The 16,225-nt window shown below is 52.1% G+C and overlaps 1 protein-coding gene across 3 annotated transcripts in view; it reads right to left on the reverse strand.

Annotated features, from left to right (window-relative positions):
* The window catches only part of chd7 (chromodomain helicase DNA binding protein 7), a 378,323-nt gene that overhangs the window by 159,035 nt on the left and 203,063 nt on the right, over positions 1–16,225 (reverse strand). For all 3 annotated transcript variants that reach the window (XM_072467710.1, XM_072467709.1, XM_072467711.1), the window contains exons 8-9: positions 9,307–9,424; positions 6,310–6,396 (exon numbers count right to left, since the gene is read on the reverse strand). In XM_072467710.1, coding sequence (XP_072323811.1) covers positions 6,310–6,396; positions 9,307–9,424 — 205 coding nt within the window. The remainder of the gene's footprint in view (positions 1–6,309; positions 6,397–9,306; positions 9,425–16,225) is intronic.

Here is a 16,225-nt window from a genome sequence, read left to right on the forward strand (position 1 = left end):
GCCCTAGAAAACGGAGCGCGAAGGAAGAACCTTCGGATACTGGGTCTCCCGGAGGGTGTGGAAGGAGTGGACTGTGGAGCTTATGCAAGTACGATGCTGAGCTCACTGATGGGTGCTGAGGCCCCTACGGGCCCCTTGGAGGTGGAGTGGGCACATCGGATCCCGGCGAGAAGACCAAAAGCGGGAGAACCACCCAGGGCGATAATCGTGCGATTTCACTGCCTTAAGGATAGAGAAGAGGTCCTGAGATGGGCTAAAAAGGTGCGGAGTAGCAGATGGGGGAATGCAGTGGTACGGGTGTACCAAGATTGGAGTGCGGAGGTGGCAAGAAGGAGGGCGAGCTTTAACCGAGCCAAGGAGGTGTTGCATAAAAAGAAGGTGAAGTTCGGGATGCTGCAGCCGGCAAGATTATGGGTCACGTATCAGGAGAGACACCATTATTTCGAGACGGCGGAGGAAGCATGGACCTTTATCAAAGAGGAGAAATTGGATCGGATCTGAGGGACTGATGCTGCAGGAAATGTTATTGTTAATGTTATGGTTGAAGTTAATTGAGAAGTAAATTGGGAAGGGGGGAGACATGGGGAAATGTGGGCGCCGGTGAGGGGGGAAAGACGGGACATAGTTGGAGAATGGGGAAGGGGAGGGGAAAGGGAGCAGCGCCACAAGAGGCGGGTCAGGTAAAGGGACGTTCCCGCGTCAGAAAGAATATGGCGGGAAGACAGGCGCAAGGCGGATGGGAGTTCCCCACACGGGGGGGTCGAGGAATGAGCAGGAGTAGCCGGGGTCAGTTGAAGTCAGCTGACTTACGGAAGTAATATGGGGGAGCAATCACGCTAGAAAGAGATCTAGCGGGGGGGGGGGGGGGAGGCAACTGGGTTGCTGCTGCGGAAACCCAAAAGGAAATGGCTAAAGAGTGGGTGGACGGGGATGGTATGCGACGCTGGGGGAGCGAGTGGGAGCGCGGAGGCGGGATATGGGACTGGCCTAGAGAAGGTAATGGCTAGTCGACACGGGAGGGGGGCAGGTAGCCCCCTAGTGAGGCTGATCACGTGGAACGTGAGAGGCCTGAACGGACCGATAAAAAGGGCCCGAGTGCTCGCGCATTTGAAAGGACTAAGGGCAGGCGTGGTTATGCTCCAAGAGACGCACCTAAAGGTGGCGGACCAAGTTAGGTTAAGGAAAGGATGGGTGGGACAGGTGTTCCACTCAGGACTAGACGCAAAGAACAGAGGGGTTGCCATTTTGGTGGGCAAACGGGTAGCATTTGAAGCAAAGAACATCGTAGCAGATAGCGGAGGTAGATATGTAATGGTGAGTGGCAGGCTGGAGGGAATGGAGGTCGTGTTGGTTAATATGTATGCCCCGAATTGGGACGACGCGGGATTTATGAGACGGATGCTGGGGCGTATACCAGACCTGGAGGTAGGAAACTTGATTTTAAGAGGGAACTTTAATACTGTGCTGGACCCGGGGCTAGATATATCCAGCTCAAGGACCGGAAGAAGGCCGGCAGCGGCCAAGGTGCTTAAGGGGTTTATGGACCAAATGGGGGGAGTGGATCCATGGTGATTTCTTAGACCTAGAGCCAGGAAGTTCTCCTTCTTCTCCCATATCCGTAAAGTGTACTCTCGGATAGATTTTTTTGTTTTGGGAAGGTCGTTGATCTCTAGGGTGGAAGAAGCTGAGTATTCAGCCATAGCGGTTTCGGACCATGCCCCACATTGGGTGGACCTGGAATTAGGAGGGGAAAGGGAGCAGAGAGCACTCTGGCGATTAGATGTGGGATTGATGGCGGATGAGGGAGTGTGTGCAAGAGTGCGGGGGTGTATTGAGAGATACCTGGAGGTCAATGACGACGGCGAGGTCCCTGTGAGAGTGGTATGGGAACCACTAAAAGCGGTGGTCAGAGGAGAGCTGATCTCCATTGGGGCCCACAAAAGGAAAACCGAGGCCAAGGAAAGGGAAAGATTACTGGGGGAGATTTTAAGGGTGGATAGGGAATTTGCAGAGACCCCAGAGGAGGGACTGTACAGGGAGAGGAGACGACTCCAGACGGAGTTTGACCTTCTGACCACCAGAAAGGCGGAGGTGCTGTGGAAGAAGGCACAGGGGAGGAGGTATGAATATGGGGAAAAGGCTAGTCGCCTGTTGGCTCATCAATTGCGAAAGAGGACAGCAGCGAGGGAGATAGGAGGAATTAGAGACGAAAAGGGAGACACGGTGCGAAGAGTAGGAAAGATAAATGAGGTGTTCAAGACCTTCTATGAGGGACTGTATAGGTCTCAACCCCCAGAGGGAGAGGAGGGGATGCGGCAGTTCCTGGATCAATTGAGGTTCCCGAAAGTGGAGGAGCAGGAGGTGGTAGGCCTGGGGGCACCGATTGGGGTGGACGAGGTTATTAAGGGACTGGGAAGCATGCAAACAGGGAAGGCTCCGGGACCAGACGGGTTCCCGGTGGAATATTACAGAAAATATGTGGACTTGTTGGCCCCGGTGATGGTGAGGACGTTCAATGAGGCCAGGGAAGGAGGGACTTTACCCCCGATGATGTCGGAGGCGACGATATCGCTAATTTTGAAGAGGGATAAAGATCCGTTGCAGTGCGGGTCCTATAGACCTATTTCATTATTGAACGTGGACGCCAAATTGTTGGCAAAGGTACTGGCATCGAGGATAGAGGACTGTGTCCCGGGGGTGGTGCACGAAGACCAGACAGGGTTCGTAAAAGGGAGACAACTGAATGTTAACGTGCGACGACTATTAGGGGTGATAATTATGCCCCCAGTGGAGGGGGAGGCAGAGATAGTGGCAGCAATGGATGCAGAGAAGGCAATTGATAGGGTGGAGTGGGAGTATTTATGGGAAGTGTTAAGGAGGTTTGGGTTCGGGAACGGGTTTATTAGCTGGGTCAAACTTCTTTATGGGGTTCCAACGGCAAGTGTAGTTACGGGTCGACAAAGATCGGAGTATTTCCGACTACATAGGGGAACAAGACAGGGATGCCCGCTGTCTCCATTGTTGTTCGCGTTGGCAATTGAACCTCTGGCCATGGCGTTGAGAGACTCCAGGAAATGGAGAGGGGTGATTAGAGGGGGAGAAGAACACCAAGTCTCGTTATACGCAGATGACCTATTGTTACATGTCGGGGGGGATGATAGAGGTTATGCGAATGTTGAGGGAGTTTGGGGATTTCTCGGGGTAGAGGCTAAACATGGGGAAGAGTGAATTATTTGTGATACATCCAGGGGACCAGAGTAGAGAGATAGAAGGCCTGCCTCTAAGGAAAGTGGAAAGAAACTTCCGATACCTGAGGATTCAGATCGCTAGGAGCTGGGGAACCTTGCACAGACTTAATCTGACACGGCTGGTAGAACAAATGGAGGAGGACTTCAAGAGGTGGGACATGCAGCCTCTGTCGCTGGCGGGCAGGGTGCAGGCAATTAAGATGATGGTCCTCCTGAGGTTCTTATTTGTATTTCAATGTCTCCCTATACTAATCACCAAGACCTTTTTCAATAAAATAGACAGGAGCATCACGAGCTTCGTGTGGGCAGGGAAAGTTCCGAGAGTAATGAGGGGGTTCCTTCAGCCTAGTAGGGACAGAGGTGGATTGGCACTACCGAACTTGGGCGATTACTATTGGGCCACCATTGTGGCAATGATACGTAAATGGATGATGGAGGGTGAGGGAGCGGCGTGGCAAAGACTGGAGAGAAAATCCTGTAAAGGGACGAGTTTAGAGGCGCTGGTGACGGCGCCGCTACCGTTCTCGCCAAAAAAGTTTACCACGAACCCGGTGGTGGTGGCAACATTGAATATCTGGGGACAGTGGAGGCGACAGAGAGGGGTGCGGGGCGCACTGGTGGGGTCCCCAATGAGGAACAACCATAGGTTCGCCCCAGGAAGAATGGATGGAGGATTTCAGAGCTGGCACCAGTTGGGAATTAGGAGGGTGGGAAATTTATTTATAGATGGGACTTTTGCGAGCTTGGGAGCATTGGAGGAAAAGTACAAGTTGCCCCAGGGAAACTTCCTGAGATATATGCAGGTGAGGGCATTTACCAGACAACAGGTGAGGGAATTTCCGCTGCTCCCGACACAGGGGATTCAGGACAGAGTGCTTTCAGGGGTGTGGGTCGGAGAGGGCAAGGTGTCAGAGATATACCAAGAGATGAGGGAAGAGGGGGAGGAGTTGGTGAGCGAACTAAAAGGAAAGTGGGAAGGAGAACTAGGGGAGGAGTTAGAGGAGGGTATGTGGGCTGATGCCCTAAGCAGGGTAAATTCCTCTTCCTCATGCGCCAGGCTTAGCCTGATTCAATTTAAGGTGCTACATAGAGCACACATAACGGGAGCAAGATTGAGCAGGTTCTTTGGAGTGGAGGACAAATGTGGGAGGTGCGGCGGGAGCCCGGCAAACCACGCACATATGTTTTGGGCGTGCCCGGCACTGGAAGGGTATTGGAAGGGAGTGACGGGAGTGATTTCGAAGGTGGTGAAGGCCCGGGTCAAACCAGGCTGGGGGCTAGCTCTATTTGGAGTTGCGGATGAGCCGGGAGTGCAGGAGGCGAAAGAGGCCGACGTTGTGGCCTTTGCGTCCCTAGTAGCCCGGCGCAGGATCCTACTCATGTGGAAGGAGGCGAAACCCCCCGGACTGGAGGCCTGGGTAAACGATAAGGCGGGGTTCATTAAATTGGAGCAGATAAAGTTTGCCCTGAGAGGATCGGCTCAAGGGTTCACCAGGCAGTGGCAGCCATTTCTCGACTACCTAGGGGAACGTTAGAGGGAAGACAGATGACCAGCAGCAGCAACCCAGGTGGGAGGGAGGGGGGTTTCGTTTAGTTTATGTCAAAAGATTATGGGGTTTAGTTATTTGTGTATTGTTAAAAATTTCTTTACTGTTACGTTTGCTTTGTTAGAGGGAAAAAATTGTTGTTTGGAAAAAATTTTCAATAAAATATATTTATAAAAAAAAAAGAGTAGCAATCTTGTCCAATTTCTTCCCATTTCTAGAAATAGGACTAATAGGCCATACTTAACAAGCTTTTCTAGGCATCATCGAAATTTAACAGAAATGACCAAACATGAGCCCTTTCTTTGCAAAATGGAACTAATGTTAACCACTGGCCAAGGTAAAATTAAAGTCAGTTTCCTAATTGCCAGAGTTGCGATTTTCAGAATCACAATATTCATAACACACTAAAATAAAAGTAAAATACTGCAGGTGTTAAAAATCTGAAATAAAATCAGAAAATGCTGGAAAAGCTGAGCAAATCTGGCAGCATCTGTGGAGAGAAGAAACAGAGTTAATGTTTCGAGTATGTATCATTTTTCTTCAGCGCCCCGAAGAGTCAGACAGAATCAAACCATTAACTCTGCTTCGCTCTCCACAGATGCTGCCAGACATGCTGAGTTTTCCCAGAATTTTCTGTTTTTATTTCACAATTTTTAATGCAACATTCAGAATCTTTATATCCCGAGTTATCAGAAGCTCTGTTCATGCTGTATGTTGAACAGAGCAGCTTAAAGCGTACAATTATCTCAATCTTAATGTAGCAGTTTGCGGAATTGGAAAACAGGCTGACATTCACATAATTCAAGTAGTACTAAAAACAGACGAGGGATGCTGGTGACTGCCCATCACATGTATAGCAGAAGTTTGAACAATACTTCAATAAATGAGTGCTTCCAATAATTAACCTCGAGAAAAAATGGTGCATGACTAGGATTGATGAAATACTGTTGATTATTCTTTTGTGTACTATGCACGTACTGTGTTCGTTCCCTTGGCCGCAGAAAAATACTTTTCACTGTATTTCGGTACATGACAATAAAAATCAATCAATAAAAAACGTGGAGAATGCCAATATATGTATTTATGTTTAATTTCTGAATAAAATGGTAGGTAGGAATTATTTTAATCTAAGCCACCTAAGAATTTTAAAGATGCTTAGGTGGGAACTATAAAACAAACAGAAGCAAATTACTTTAAATGCAGGGGAAGGTAATTTTGGAATGATGGGAGACATTATTCAAAAATAGCTGTGGCTCTAAAACATTAATTTAATAAGTCAAAAACAATTGCCATTGGCAATTTAGTACAGTTATTAATGCAGAATTTGGTTTGCCCTACTTATTTGACAAATTGCCCCTCTATTCTACAGTTGCAATTTCACTGGAATTCCTTAAATTGCAACCCCTACATATTACTTACCTACTGAAGGCCAAGAGACATACATAAAATAATACATTTTAGTTTTGTTGCAAAATAAGCAGTTCACAAAGCACACATAAAATGTAATTTCTTACCTCCCCACTATCTTTATCAGTGCTATAGGAAACATCAAGTATCCGATCTACTTCTACATAATCTGGATTAAAAGGTTCATCTTCAACCTACAAAAAAAATTGGGTGGAAGGGGAAGAGGAGACAAAAAACAGTTGACTTCTTGTTTATTATGCTATCTACATTAGCCTTCAACAGTTTGCCATTGCTAACATGTTAATTGAATTGCTACAATTCAATGGTACTACTCCCCATGAGGAATGCAATTCCTCAGGCTTTATTAACTAGTCCCCTTAATTAGTGTGAAACCTTCTAAACACAATGTTTTATGAATATTTTAAATGGTGTGAAATTACAACTCACTAACGAGCAACTTCTTGAGAAGTTATGGATTTGACTATTGAGCATTCTTTAAAAATGCAAATGCTATTGTTAAAAATATCAGTGTCACGAATAGCAAAAACAGATGACTGGAGGGATAATAAAGAGTAGACTGTTTTAAATATCCTACATAGAACAGAATTTTCATATATAATGCCTGTTAAATTTCATTATCAAGTTATAAAATTTACTCTGAAAGTAATGGACGAGAAGGGTGTCTGAGAAAGAACAATTACTAACGGACGATAGAAAGTGTAACTATAACAGGGACAACTAATAAGCATGGAAATAGAAGTTTCATCAGTCGGCTTCCTGCAGTGGTGTATCAAAGTTGCAGTCAGTGCTAAAAACAGGATGCAGATTATATATCAGGTAACTCCTTGCTTTATCACACAACAATTAATCAAAATGCTTAAATGTGGATTGGTGTGAACGGATGCCACATAGCTTGGATTAACTACCATGAAAAGCTTGGTCTCCCATTCCCCTCAAAGTTATCGATTTTTACTTGAAATTATAGTTATCCAGGAACAAGGGTCTTCGCTATATTATTTTCAACTCCCCAGTCAGGGCACCAAAAAATAATTGTTGCATCTCCATCACTGTCCTAGCTGAAATCAGGTATTTTAGAATGTTGATTGAATTGCAGCTTCACCATTATAAAGCTTAATCAGAAAATAAGTTTGTTTTTAATAGAAAAGGCACAGCTTTATCTTCTACAGAAGTTGCTTCTGCATTTATCTTGATAAAAAAGAAATCCAAATATGGACAGTGAACTGATATATTTTTCTTTACTCATCACCTGATGAAGGAGCTGCGCTCTGAAAGCTAGTGATTCGAAACAAACCTGTTGGACTTTAACCTGGTGTTGTTAGACTTATTACTGTGCCCACCCCAGTCCAATGCCGGCATCTCCACACGATGATATTATAGAAATAGGTGATAAAAGGTATATGGAGTTAAGAAGTTCAGCTTTGGGTCGAATAGAATATCAAGGTTACAAAAAGTCATATTTAATTGGAGACAGCCACTAGAGATGGGGGATGGAATTAATGACAAGGGCACTGAGTATGTGGCAAGGACTTAAATCACAGAATTTACAGTGCAGAAGTCGTCCATTCAGCCCATCGACTCTGCATCGGCCCTTGGAAAGAGCACCCTACCCAAGCCCACACCTGCATCCTATCCCCATAACGCAGTAACCCCACCCAACCCTTTTGGGCACAAAGGGAAATTTAGCATGGCCAATCCACCTAACCTGCATATCTTTGGACTGTGGGAAGAAACCGGAGCACCCGGATGAACTCCATGCATACACAGGGAGAATGTGCAGACTCCGCACAGCCAGTGACCCAAGCCAGGAATCGAACCTGGGACCCTGGAGCTGTGAAGCAATTGTGCTAACCACTATGCTACCGTGCTGCCCGACTTAAGACGATGACTTGATGTTAGGGCAGCACGGTGGCACAATGGTTAGCACTTCGGCCACGGCTCCAGGGACCCGGTTAAATTTCAGCCTTGGGTGACTGCCTGTATGGAGTTTGCACTTTCTCCCCATGCCTGGGTGGGTTTCCTCTGGGTGCCCCGGTTCCTTCAAACAGCCCAAAGAGTGCAGGTTAGGTGGATTCCCCTTAAATGTCCAAAGATGTGCAGGTTAGATGGGGTGATGGGGTTCGGGCAGGGGAGTGGGTTTAGGTAGGGTGCTCTTTCAGAGGGTCAGTGCAGACTCTATGGACCGACTGGCCTCCTTCTACACTGTAGGAATTCCATGGTTCTAAGTAATCTAACAACAGGGAGACAGTGAAAGGGTTCCGACAAGTGGCGGAGTGATGGAAATGGATTATGCCTGCAATAAACCTGACCCGGTCGGCTGAATCTTCTGAGCAATGGCAATCAGTCGGATGAGCATTCTGCTCCTATCCAAACGGAGCTTTGTATGGGGATTGGAGTTTGGAAGGGGGGGGGGGGGGAGGTGACAGAGTCAGAGAACCAGGGAGAGGGGCAGTCAAGTGTTGAAGTGGTAGGTTGGGGATGAGTAGTTTGGTTACCCAGGAGTTAGATATGTTTCTTTCCTGGCCAATTCCTACTGTGCTCATGTATTGGGACTTCCGAGATGCCTCCAGTCCATCTCCAGGGCACAATCATCCAGGAACTGGAAAGTATGGGTCTATGTCTTCCGATGGCAAATCGAGCAAAAAGTGGCATGCAGAAGATAGCCACTGATAAACCCTTGTGGGACTCGAGGCCGAGGAAGGATGGGATGCACAAGCAGAGCAAAGGATAAAGAGTACGGCAGACAGGAGGGGGAAGGAGAGTGAGACAGATTGTGTGGAGAGAGAAAAGATAGGGAGGAGGGAGGGACAGACAGAGGGAAAGAATGAGTCACAAGAGAGTGTGATAGGACAAATGTGAACGCATGAGCAAAGGGCAAGTGAACCAAACAAGGAAGATAATAGACAACAGGTGGAGGAGATATAACAAAGGAGAGACTTAAAGAAAGGGGTAGAAATTATATAAGTGTGTGAAAGACAAAGAATGGAGAATGGCAAAGAAGTTAACATTAAGTTTTATCAATGTTTCATCCTCGCAAAACCACGGCAGATCAAATAGGCCTCTATAAAAATGAAGCAAATGCAGACCTCAGTGAGAAATTTATTCATTTGTGCCTGCTTTACTTTGAAGCGTTTAATCTTCTGATGAATTCTCTTGTCCTTTGCCAGCTGCTCCACTGTGGTCCATTGACAATGAAGGTAAGAACTGAACAGAAAAAAGAAAAAAAAAATCTCAGACTGCAGGAGTCCATTTCACCAAGCAAAACTATGAAAAACTTCATTACTGCATACCAGAAGATTTATAAACTGATACTGGAAGCAATAACCGCTTCATTTTATTTTCCTTTGGGGGTGGGGGGGCAGAATATTTCAATTCTTCTAAAATATATTCCAACAAATAATAGGTTACAGAAATAGGAATTCACATGAATCATAATGCAACTAACTCAAAGTCTTCAAGGACAACTTACCTGTAAAGGCAATAAAACATAAAAATAAAGGGCTTTCAGAAGAGCAGGTAACTCAATATATGGTAGCTGACAATCTGTTGCTCCTAAGTGTGCCAGGTTACATCCGGGTAAACCTCTTCGGTACCCTCTCCAAAGCCTCCACATCCTTTTGGTAGTGTGGTAACCAGAATTAAACACTATATTCCAAGTGTGGCCTAACTAAGGTTCTATACAGCTGCAGCATGACTTGCCAATTTTTTTTTAACTCAATGCCCCGGCCAATGAAGGCAAGCATGCCATGTGCCTTCTTGACTAACTTTTTTTTTTACCTGTGTTGCCACTTTCAGTGACCTGTGGACCTGTACACCCAGATCCCTCTGCTCGTCAATACTCTTGATGGTTCTGCCATTTATTGTATATTTCCCACCTGTATTAGACTTTCCAAAATGCATTACCTCACATTTGTCCGGATTAAACTCCATTTGCCATCTCTCCACTCGTAGTCTCCAACCTCTATATCCTGCTGTATCCTCTGACAGCCTTCATCGCTATCCGCAACTCCACCAACCCGTGTCATCCGCAAACTTACTGATGAGACCAGTTACAATTTCCTCCAAATCATTTATATATACTACAAACAGCAAAGGTCCCAGCATTGATCCCTGTGGAACAACACTAGATAAAGAGGGCACGGGTACTCGCACACCTTAAGAAACTTAAGGCAGATGTGGTTATGTTACAGGAAACGCACATGAAACTGATAGACCAGGTTAGGCTACGCAAAGGATGGGTGGGGCAGGTGTTCCATTCGGGGCATTAGACTTCAAGTCAATAGGCACCCCCTGATAATGGAGATCGACACGGGAGCTGCTATCTCCATCATCGGTCAGCAGACCGTCCACTGGCTTTGCACGGGAATCCCGCCTTAGAACTTGCTCGATATCAACGGCAGGTTGGCGACATATACTGGTGAACTGCTAAACATTATATGACCTGCTGTGATCCTGGTTACCAATGGGCACCAGACATTCAGACAGCCGCTAATAGCGACACAGGGGCTGGGACCCAACCTACAGGGCCGTGATTGGCTGGAAACACTTCGGCTGAACTGCCAGAAGATGTTCTGGGTGGGCACCAGCAGCCTTTATGAAGTACTTGGGAAATATATGGTTTTCCAGCTGGGCCTGGGTAAAATAATAGGGGACAGGGCAAGAATTTACATCGACCTGGAGGCCTAGCCCAAATGCTTCAGAGCACAACTGCCCTGCGACTTGCTTGCAAAGGTGGCAACTAAATGACAGCACTTTGAAAGCTTGGGCGCCAGAGAGAGAGCAAGCCACAGAGAGAGGGAGCGAGCCAGAGAGAGCGAGGGAGCGAGCCAGAGAGGGAGACAGAGAGAGAGAGAGCCAGAGAGGGAGAGAGAGAGAGAGCCAGAGAGAGAGCGAGCCAGGGAGAGAGAGAGCGAGCCAGGGAGAGAGAGAGCGAGCCAGAGAGAGAGAGCGACCGAACGAGAAAGAGAGCGAGCGAGCCAGAGAGAAAGCGAGTGAGCGAGCCATAGAGAGAGAGAGCCAGAGAGAGAGAGAGCCAGAGAGAGAGAGAGCCAGAGAGAGAGAGAGCCAGAGAGAGAGAGAGAGAGCCAGAGAGAGAGCGAGCCAGGGAGAGAGAGAGCGAGCCAGAGAGAGAGAGCGACCGAACGAGAATGAGAGCGAGCGAGCCAGAGAGAAAGCGAGTGAGCGAGCCAGAGAGAGAGAGAGCCAGAGAGAGAGAGAGCCAGAGAGAGAGAGAGAGCCAGAGAGAGAGCGAGCGAGCCAGAGAGAGAGCGAGCGAGCCAGAGAGAGAGAGAGAGAGAGAGAGAGAGAGCCAGAGAGCGCAAGCGAGCCAGAGAGAGAGCGCGAGTGAGCCTGCCAGAGAAGGAGCCAGCCAGAGAGAGAGCCAGAGAAAGAGAACGAGCGAGCCAGAGAGAGATTGAGCCAGAGAGAGAGAGAAAATGAGCGAGCCAGAGAGAGAGAGAGAGCGAGCCAGAGAGAGAGAGAGAGAGAGCCAGAGAGAGAGAGAGAGAGAGCGAGCGAGCCAGAGAGAGAGAGAGCGAGCCAGAGAGAGAGAGAGAGAGAGAGAGAGAGAGAGCCAGAGAGCGAGCGAGCCAGAGAGAGAGCGAGCGAGCCAGAGAGAGAGCGAGCGAGCCAGAGAGAGAGCGAGCGAGCCAGACAGAGAGCGAGCGAGCCAGAGAGAGAGAGAGCGAGCCAGAGAGAGAGAGAGCGAGCGAGCCAGAGAGAGAGCGAGCGAGCCAGAGAGAGAGCGAGCGAGCCAGAGAGAGAGCGAGCGAGCCAGAGAGAGAGCGAGAGAACCAGAGAGAGAGCGAGAGAACCAGAGAGAGAGCGAGAGAACCAGAGAGAGAGCGAGAGAACCAGAGAGAGAGCGAGCGAGCCAGAGAGCGAGCCAGAGAGCGAGCGAGCCAGAGAGAGAGCGAGCGAGCGAGCCAGAGAGAAAGCGAGCGAGCGAGCCAGAGAGAGAGCGAGCGAGCGAGCCAGAGAGAGAGCGAGCGAGCGAGCCAGAGAGAGAGCGAGCGAGCGAGCCAGAGAGAGAGCGAGCGAGCGAGCCAGAGAGAGAGCGAGCGAGCGAGCCAGAGAGAGAGCGAGCGAGCGAGCCAGAGAGAGAGCGAGCGAGCCAGAGAGAGAGCGAGCGAGCGAGCCAGAGAGAGAGCGAGCCAGAGAGAGAGCGAGCGAGCCAGATAGAGAGCGAGCGAGCCAGAGAGAGAGCGAGCGAGCCAGAGAGAGAGCGAGCGAGCCAGAGAGAGAGCGAGCGAGCCAGAGAGAGAGCGAGCGAGCCAGAGAGAGAGCGAGAGAGCCAGAGAGAGAGCGAGAGAACCAGAGAGAGAGCGAGAGAACCAGAGAGAGAGCGAGAGAACAAGAGAGAGAGCGAGAGAACCAGAGAGCGAGCGAGCGAGCCAGAGAGCGAGCGAGCGAGCCAGAGAGCGAGCGAGCCAGAGAGAGAGCGAGCGAGCCAGAGAGAGAGCGAGCGAGCCAGAGAGAGCGCGAGCGAGCCAGAGAGAGCGCGAGCGAGCCAGAGAGAGCGCGAGCGAGCCAGAGAGAGCGCGAGCGAGCCAGAGAGAGCGCGAGCGAGCCAGAGAGAGAGCGAGCGAGCCAGAGAGAGAGCGAGCGAGCGAGCCAGAGAGCGAGCGAGCGAGCCAGAGAGAGAGAGAGCGAGCGAGCCAGGGAGAGCGAGCCAGAGAGAGCGCGAGCGAGCCAGAGAGAGAGCGAGCGAGCCAGAGAGAGAGCGAGAGCGCGAGCGACCCAGAGAGAGAGCGAGCGAGCCAGAGAGAGAGCGAGCGAGCCAGAGAGAGAGCGAGCGAGCCAGAGAGAGAGCGAGCGAGCCAGAGAGAGAGAGAGAGCGCGAGAGAGCCAGAGAGAGAGCCAGAGAGAGAGCGAGAGAGCCAGAGAGAGAGCGAGAGCGCGAGCGAGCCAGAGAGAGAGCGAGCGAGCCAGAGAGAGAGCGAGCGAGCCAGAGAGAGAGAGAGCGAGCCAGAGAGAGAGAGAGCGAGCCAGAGAGAGAGAGAGAGAGCGAGCCAGAGAGAGAGAGCGAGCCAGAGAGAGAGAGAGCGAGCCAGAGAGCGAGCCAGAGAGAGAGCGCGAGCGAGCCAGAGAGAGCGCGAGCGAGCCAGAGAGAGCGCGAGCGAGCCAGAGAGAGCGCGAGCGAGCCAGAGAGAGCGCGAGCGAGCCAGAGAGAGCGCGAGAGAGCGAGATAGAGCCAGAGAGAGAGCGAGAGCGCGAGCGAGCCAGAGAGAGAGCGAGCGAGCCAGAGAGAGAGCGAGAGCGCGAGCGAGCCAGAGAGAGAGCGAGCGAGCCAGAGAGAGAGCGAGCGAGCCAGAGAGAGAGAGAGAGCGAGCGAGCCAGAGAGAGAGAGAGCGCGAGAGAGCCAGAGAGAGAGCCAGAGAGAGAGCGAGAGAGCCAGAGAGAGAGCGAGAGAGAGAGCGAGCGAGCCAGAGAGAGAGCGAGCGAGCCAGAGAGAGAGCGAGCGAGCCAGAGAGAGAGCGAGCGAGCCAGAGAGAGAGCGAGCGAGCCAGAGAGAGAGAGAGCGAGCCAGAGAGAGAGAGAGCGAGCCAGAGAGAGAGAGAGCGAGCCAGAGAGAGAGAGAGCGAGCCAGAGAGAGAGCGAGCGAGCCAGAGAGAGAGCGAGCGAGCCAGAGAGAGAGCGAGCGAGCCAGAGAGAGAGAGAGCGAGCCAGAGAGAGAGCGCGAGAGAGCCAGAGAGAGAGCCAGAGAGAGAGCGAGAGAGCCAGAGAGAGAGCGCGAGCGAGCCAGAGAGAGAGCGCGAGCGAGCCAGAGAGAGAGCGCGAGCGAGCCAGAGAGAGAGCGCGAGCGAGCCAGAGAGAGAGCGCGAGCGAGCCAGAGAGAGAGCGCGAGCGAGCCAGAGAGAGAGCGCGAGCGAGCCAGAGAGAGAGCGCGAGCGAGCCAGAGAGAGAGCGCGAGCGAGCCAGAGAGAGAGCGCGAGCGAGCCAGAGAGAGCGCGAGCGAGCCAGAGAGAGCGCGAGCGAGCCAGAGAGAGCGCGAGCGAGCCAGAGAGAGCGCGAGCGAGCCAGAGAGAGCGCGAGCGAGCCAGAGAGAGCGCGAGCGAGCCAGAGAGAGCGCGAGCGAGCCAGAGAGAGCGCGAGCGAGCCAGAGAGAGCGCGAGCGAGCCAGAGAGAGCGCGAGCGAGCCAGAGAGAGCGCGAGCGAGCCAGAGAGAGAGCGAGCGAGCCAGAGAGAGAGCGAGCGAGCCAGAGAGCGAGAGAGCGAGCCAGAGAGAGAGCGAGCGAGCGAGCCAGAGAGAGAGAGAGCGAGCGAGCCAGAGAGAGAGCGAGCGAGCCAGAGAGAGAGCGAGCGAGCCAGAGAGAGAGCGAGCGAGCCAGAGAGAGAGAGAGCGAGCCAGAGAGAGAGAGCGAGCGAGCCAGAGAGAGAGAGCGAGCGAGCCAGAGAGAGAGCGAGCGAGCCAGAGAGAGAGCGAGCGAGCCAGAGAGAGAGCGAGCGAGCGAGCGAGAGAGCGAGCGAGCCAGAGAGAGAGCGAGCGAGCCAGAGAGAGAGCGAGCGAGCCAGAGAGAGAGCGAGCGAGCCAGAGAGAGAGCGAGCGAGCCAGAGAGCGAACGAGCCAGAGAGAGAGCGAGCGAGCCAGAGAGAGCGCGAGCGAGCCAGAGAGAGAGAGCCAGAGAGAGAGAGCGAGCGAGCCAGAGAGAGAGAGCCAGAGAGAGAGAGCGAGCGAGCCAGAGAGAGAGCGAGCGAGCCAGAGAGAGAGCGAGCGAGCCAGAGAGCGCGAGCGAGCCAGAGAGAGCGCCTGCGAGCCAGAGAGAGCGCGAGCGAGGCAGAGAGAGCGCGAGCGAGGCAGAGAGAGCGCGAGCGAGGCAGAGAGAGCGCGAGCGAGCCAGAGAGAGCGCGAGCGAGCCAGAGAGAGCGCGAGCGAGCCAGAGAGAGCGCGAGCGAGCCAGAGAGAGCGCGAGCGAGCCAGAGAGAGCGCGAGAGAGCCAGAGAGAGAGCGCAAGCGAGCCAGAGAGAGAGCGAGAGAGAGAGAGCGCCAGCGAGCCAGAGAGAGAGCGAGAGCGAGCCAGAGAGAGAGCGAGCGAGAGAGAGAGAGCGAGCCAGAGAGAGAGAGAGCGAGCCAGAGAGAGAGAGAGCGAGCCAGAGAGAGAGAGAGAGCGAGCCAGAGAGAGAGCGAGAGAGCGTGAGCGAGCCAGAGAGAGAGCGAGAGAGAGCCAGAGAGAGAGCGAGAGAGAGCCAGAGAGAGAGCGAGAGACCGAGAGAGAGCCAGAGAGTGAGCGAGAGAGCGAGATAGAGCCAGAGAGAGAGCGAGAGAGCGAGCGAGCCAGAGAGAGAGAGAGAGAGCCAGAGAGAGAGAGCGAGCGAGCAAGAGAGAGAGAGCGAGCGAGCCAGAGAGAGAGAGCGAGCGAGCCAGAGAGAGAGAGCGAGCGAGCCAGAGAGAGAGCGAGCGAGCCAGAGAGAGAGCGAGCGAGCCAGAGAGAGAGAGAGCGAGCCAGAGAGAGAGAGCGAGCCAGAGAGAGAGAGAGCGAGCCAGAGAGAGAGCCAGAGAGAGAGCGAGAGAGCCAGAGAGAGAGCGAGAGAGCCAGAGAGAGAGCGCGAGCGAGCCAGAGAGAGAGCGCGAGCGAGCCAGAGAGAGAGCGCGAGCGAGCCAGAGAGAGCGCGAGCGAGCCAGAGAGAGCGCGAGCGAGCCAGAGAGAGCGCGAGCGAGCCAGAGAGAGCGCGAGCGAGCCAGAGAGAGCGCGAGCGAGCCAGAGAGAGCGCGAGCGAGCCAGAGAGAGCGCGAGCGAGCCAGAGAGAGCGCGAGCGAGCCAGAGAGAGCGCGAGCGAGCCAGAGAGAGCGCGAGCGAGCCAGAGAGAGAGCGAGCGAGCCAGAGAGAGAGCGAGCGAGCCAGAGAGAGAGCGAGCGAGCCAGAGAGAGAGCGAGAGAGCGAGCCAGAGAGAGAGCGAGCGAGCGAGCCAGAGAGAGAGAGAGCGAGCGAGCCAGAGAGAGAGAGAGCGAGCGAGCCAGAGAGAGCGAGCCAGAGAGAGAGCGAGCGAGCCAGAGAGAGAGCGAGC

Source organism: Scyliorhinus torazame, chromosome 11 (genome assembly GCF_047496885.1).
Source record: "Scyliorhinus torazame isolate Kashiwa2021f chromosome 11, sScyTor2.1, whole genome shotgun sequence".
Taxonomy (NCBI): domain Eukaryota; kingdom Metazoa; phylum Chordata; class Chondrichthyes; order Carcharhiniformes; family Scyliorhinidae; genus Scyliorhinus; species Scyliorhinus torazame.